At 45.0% G+C, this 4,229-nt stretch overlaps 1 protein-coding gene across 1 annotated transcript; it reads left to right on the top strand.

The window, feature by feature from the left end:
• Window positions 1-13: 13 nt before the first annotated feature.
• On the top strand, window positions 14-4,154 carry CSUI_011277 (uncharacterized protein; the record flags this gene model as incomplete). Its single annotated transcript, XM_068071378.1, has 2 exons — window positions 14-49; window positions 636-4,154. A coding segment is annotated over exon 2 (3,495 nt), but the record flags the coding sequence as incomplete, so codon positions are not given.
• Between the last annotated feature and the right edge of the window lie 75 nt (window positions 4,155-4,229).

The raw sequence follows: 4,229 nt of genomic DNA, 5'->3' as shown, positions 1-4,229 counted from the left end.
TACTACTACTACTACTGCGACTATCAGTAGTGGTAGTAGCAACTCTATTGTAAGTCGAAACGAACAGACGAATTTGAGTGTATGCCGGTACGTGCATGCGGAGACAAGTATGTATGTGATTAGGGGATCCTCTTATGTACTGCGTAGATTTGTATAGAGATACATGAGGGAAGATAGGTGTGTATAAACGTGTATATACAGCTCATCCTTGCACTGGAATGAGGGACAGAAATGGTGTCTCCTCTATCTATCTTAGGTGAAGTTCATCTAGACATAAAAGGCCCCTATCTGTACTCTTTCTTTCAGCCGGTAGACTTAATAGGTTCGAACTCCTCCAGTGTGATTAGCCTCACATTGGCTTACCTATGATTGCATGTGAGTTTTTCCTCAAAGTCACGAGAGGATTTTTGACGGAGGTCGCGATGACTCGCCACACTGCTCCTCATTTCCTTGTTCTGCTGCGCCCATCTCTATCTATCCTTAATCTATCTATCCTTAATCTATCTATCCTTAATCTATCTATCCTTAATCTATCTATCCTTAATCTATCTTTAATCTATCTATCTATCACCTGCGATATCCGGAGTGTCTGATTCCTTTATATGATCATTCTTTCTTTTTCTTTTTCTTTCCAGACTCTGCCTGTTCAATCAACACCGATGATCTCTACGCCTAATCCCACTATAGCAACAGCTGCGGCGACTACTACTACTACTACTCATCCTCTTCCTTCTTCTTATGCTTCTTCGCGCTCCGTTCCTTCGCAGTCTCTTTTCTATCCTTCCTGGGCAGCAGCAGTTCCGCCTTATCCTTCAGAAGATCGTGAGGCCTCCTCTTCATCCTCCGCATCGAACTGCTCTTCCCATCGTACAGATACACAGCAGTCTGTGTGTTCTACTTGCTTTGCACGCACAGCAACCGGCTGCTCATGCCATACGAGTAGCTACAGTGGAACTACTGAAGGAGAGAGCGGTGTATGTACGTCGTCATCATCCTCATCCGATGGGGGGGGAGGAGCTGTGAGTCGATCATCTGGTAAGACCACCACATCTAGCTCTTCTGCAGCATTCTCCTTTGATCAGCCAGACGACTTTTCTACAGCGTTTCCTTTACCTCCAAGTCCATGCTTCGGCAAGAGAGAAGATTTCCCCGTGCCCACAAGCCACACCAATGCGACCTCGACTACATCAAATGAAGAAAGTTCTTCTCTTGAAGAGTCTCATCATTTTTCTCCTGTCCATCAAGTGGTAAATTCTCCTTCTCCTCTATCTGCTGTTCCTCCGATATGCGTTCATACACAAAGTCCGACTGCGAGTTCGCCCGGTGGTCATCTCCACTATCTTCCTATTCATACCACCTTAGCCCAACACAGCCAGCGACAAGGCGACTCTTCTTCTTCTTTTTCTCTCTCAGAAGAAAGTGAGGGGAGATCAAGAGATGAGAAAGGCACTGGAATCTTAAGAAGAAGAGACAATGATGCTACCGAGAGACAAAGAGAAGAGATGAAGAATAAAACTGAAGATCAGTATGCTTCTCGTCGTTCTACCTCTCCCATAGTGCAGAAAAGCCAAGGAGGAGGTTCTTCTTCTTCGTCTTGTAGATCTAAGTCATCTAGGCCTCTATTTCTCTTAGGCGGAAGTCCGCTACAGAAACAGCGACAGAAAGCTTTAGAGGAACTGAGCGAAGAGTTCCAGAGAAGATATTCTCTCCATGGAAAGCAACTAAAGGGCAAAGAAGAAGAAGATCATCAATATGTCTCACCTTCAAATCAGAAAAAGAGACTCAGTGTATACTTCAAAGAAACTTCTTCGCCATCTTCGTCGGCAGTAGCGTCTTCTTGTGAAACAGATACAAAGACAGAAGCAGGGGAGAAGAAGGACGAGGAAGAGGAAGAGGAGAAGAAGAACAAGAAATTGAACGACGACACGAAGAAAGAGGATGACGAGAGGAGCAAGTCTTCATCATCATTATCATCCCCTTTCCAAGTGAGACACTTCATTATTAAGAGGCCTCGTCAGGATCGAAAGGAAAGAGATGACGGACCCCTACAGAATCGACAGGAAGAGAATCCGTTAACTTCTTTGTCTTCGTTTTCTTCATCTGAGAAAGATGGGGGATGTAAGAATACTAGAGGGGAGAAAGAAATGTCTTCTACAGAGCATCAGCCGTCTCCCCAAGAGGCGAAGGATGGACAGACTCGACCTTCTCCTCATCATATAGAAGGAGAAGCAAGTGAAAAGAAGAAGAAGAATGAAGCCGTTGATAAGACCAGAGATGAGAATGAAGAAGATCAAAACCCAAGAGCTTCTCCTACGAGTTTCTACAATACAGCAGGTCCTTCTTCATTCTTTCAGCGTGCGTCGTCTGTATCTCCCTCTCGGTCTCGTTCTCCTGAGAGGTCTTCCTCTTCTTCACTTCTTCGAGCGGCCACTATTTCAACAACGGAGCGTACATACTATTCACCTACGAGAAACTTTTCATACTCTGATCAGAAGAACACCGGGAATGAAGGTCGTCGCCAAGAGATGAATGAGAAGACCTCTCTTGGATATTCTTCTTATACCCGCCCTTGTATCCCTTCCTCATCAACTTCAAGATCTCCCTATACGACTTCTTCTTTTCAGCCTTATTTCTCGAGCGTTCCTTCGCCAACCTATTATACTTACCCCTCGTCAACCACCTGTCCAACTGCTCATGCTCCTACTCTTCATCATCCTCTTTCTTCTTCATCTTTACCTTCTTCTCATTCTTTACGTCCTTCTCTTTATCATCCCTCTTCTTCCTCATCTTCTCCCCGTCCATCTACCTCTTTCGTGGATAGACAGCTCGAAGATGAGAATGAGATCGACGCACCTAAGGTCATCTGTACCATCACAAGAGACGCCAATGGAGTCCCCATTGATCTTGTTAAGGAGGAGGATGGAACGCTTACACAGACCACAAGAGTGATATACCCTTTAACTCATCTATCGAAGTCTTGTGTAGTAGGTGATGCGACATTCACTTACACAGGACAGGGGAGAAGACTAGAAGATCAAGATGGGAAAGAAAAGATGATGAACAACTCTTTCCTGACTTCTCAATCCATACAAGGAGGAGGAGGAGTAGTAGAAGGTCAGAAAGATTCTTCTCTTTTGTATTTCTCTCCATCTGCCCGTACAAGTACTCTACGGGGTCAGAGCTATGATGAGAGCTGTTACCTAAGTCCGTCGATGCTGATGAGACAGAAAGAAGAAAGACACTCTAGCTATACTTTGTCTGATCAGAAATTTGCTTGTTTTCCCTCTTCGGTTTCTTACGTTCCTGCGTCTTCTTCTTTCTCTTATAATGAAGAAACCAAATCGTATTCAAATGCTATAGGATGGTCAGCGTCCAATCCTCTTTCTCTCCAGCCCCTTCACTCATCTTCTTCTTTTTCGTCTCTACATCGATCACCGCCATCCGAAGGCGACTTGCATAGAAGAACAATACAAACAACCTCTCCTCATAGACAAGAGATGTCGTCTTCTTCTTCTTCCTCTTCTTTGAGTTGCTGGCCTCCTCCTCTCACTCAATGCGTGCAGAAGTCTGAGAAAGGAGAAGAGCAATTACAACGAGAAGAAGAAGAAGACTATAAGAGATATGAACGCGAGCATGGATGGAAGTCTGTTGTCGAAGATGCAGATTTCTACGCAGGTCTCAATGCCTTTCAAAGAAGACGGAGAGGAAGTAGCCCTTCCCCAGCTCGAGAAGGAGGAGGTCAAATTCCTAGACAACTTCATCGAACTGTGGTGTTCTACGGTGCAGGAAGAGGCAGAGAAGAGCATCGTAATCATCCTTATCATCTTAAAGAAAGGGGAAAGGAAGAAAGAGATAGTTCCACGGGGGGTGTCTTTTCTGTCCTACAGTCATTTCGGCAGAAAGTCCAACACTTCTGGAATCATCGCCCTGGAGCTGTCGCCCCGTCGCCTTCTTCTTCTCATCCGCAACGAGGGGAAGAAAGAGGGAGAGAGAGAGGAATGTCTGAGGGAAGAAGTGAAGGTCTGAGATACGACAGAAAACAAGTGAATATAGCTCGGCCCCCTCAAGATGATGACGGAGATCGACACTGTGAAAGCTTCTGGCCTAATTGGTATCACGTATTACCTCCTCCTAATGCTGTAACCTTCAAAAGAAGGTATGCGATCCTCTCAAGAGATAGAGTGATAGACCAAAGGTAGACAGATAGATAGATAGATAGATACAAAAAG

Source organism: Cystoisospora suis (genome assembly GCF_002600585.1).
Source record: "Cystoisospora suis strain Wien I chromosome Unknown contig_10542, whole genome shotgun sequence".
Taxonomy (NCBI): Eukaryota; Apicomplexa; class Conoidasida; order Eucoccidiorida; family Sarcocystidae; genus Cystoisospora; species Cystoisospora suis.
The sequence above is the reverse complement of the archived record's forward strand: the minus strand, read 5'-3'. Positions and strand labels throughout refer to the sequence as shown.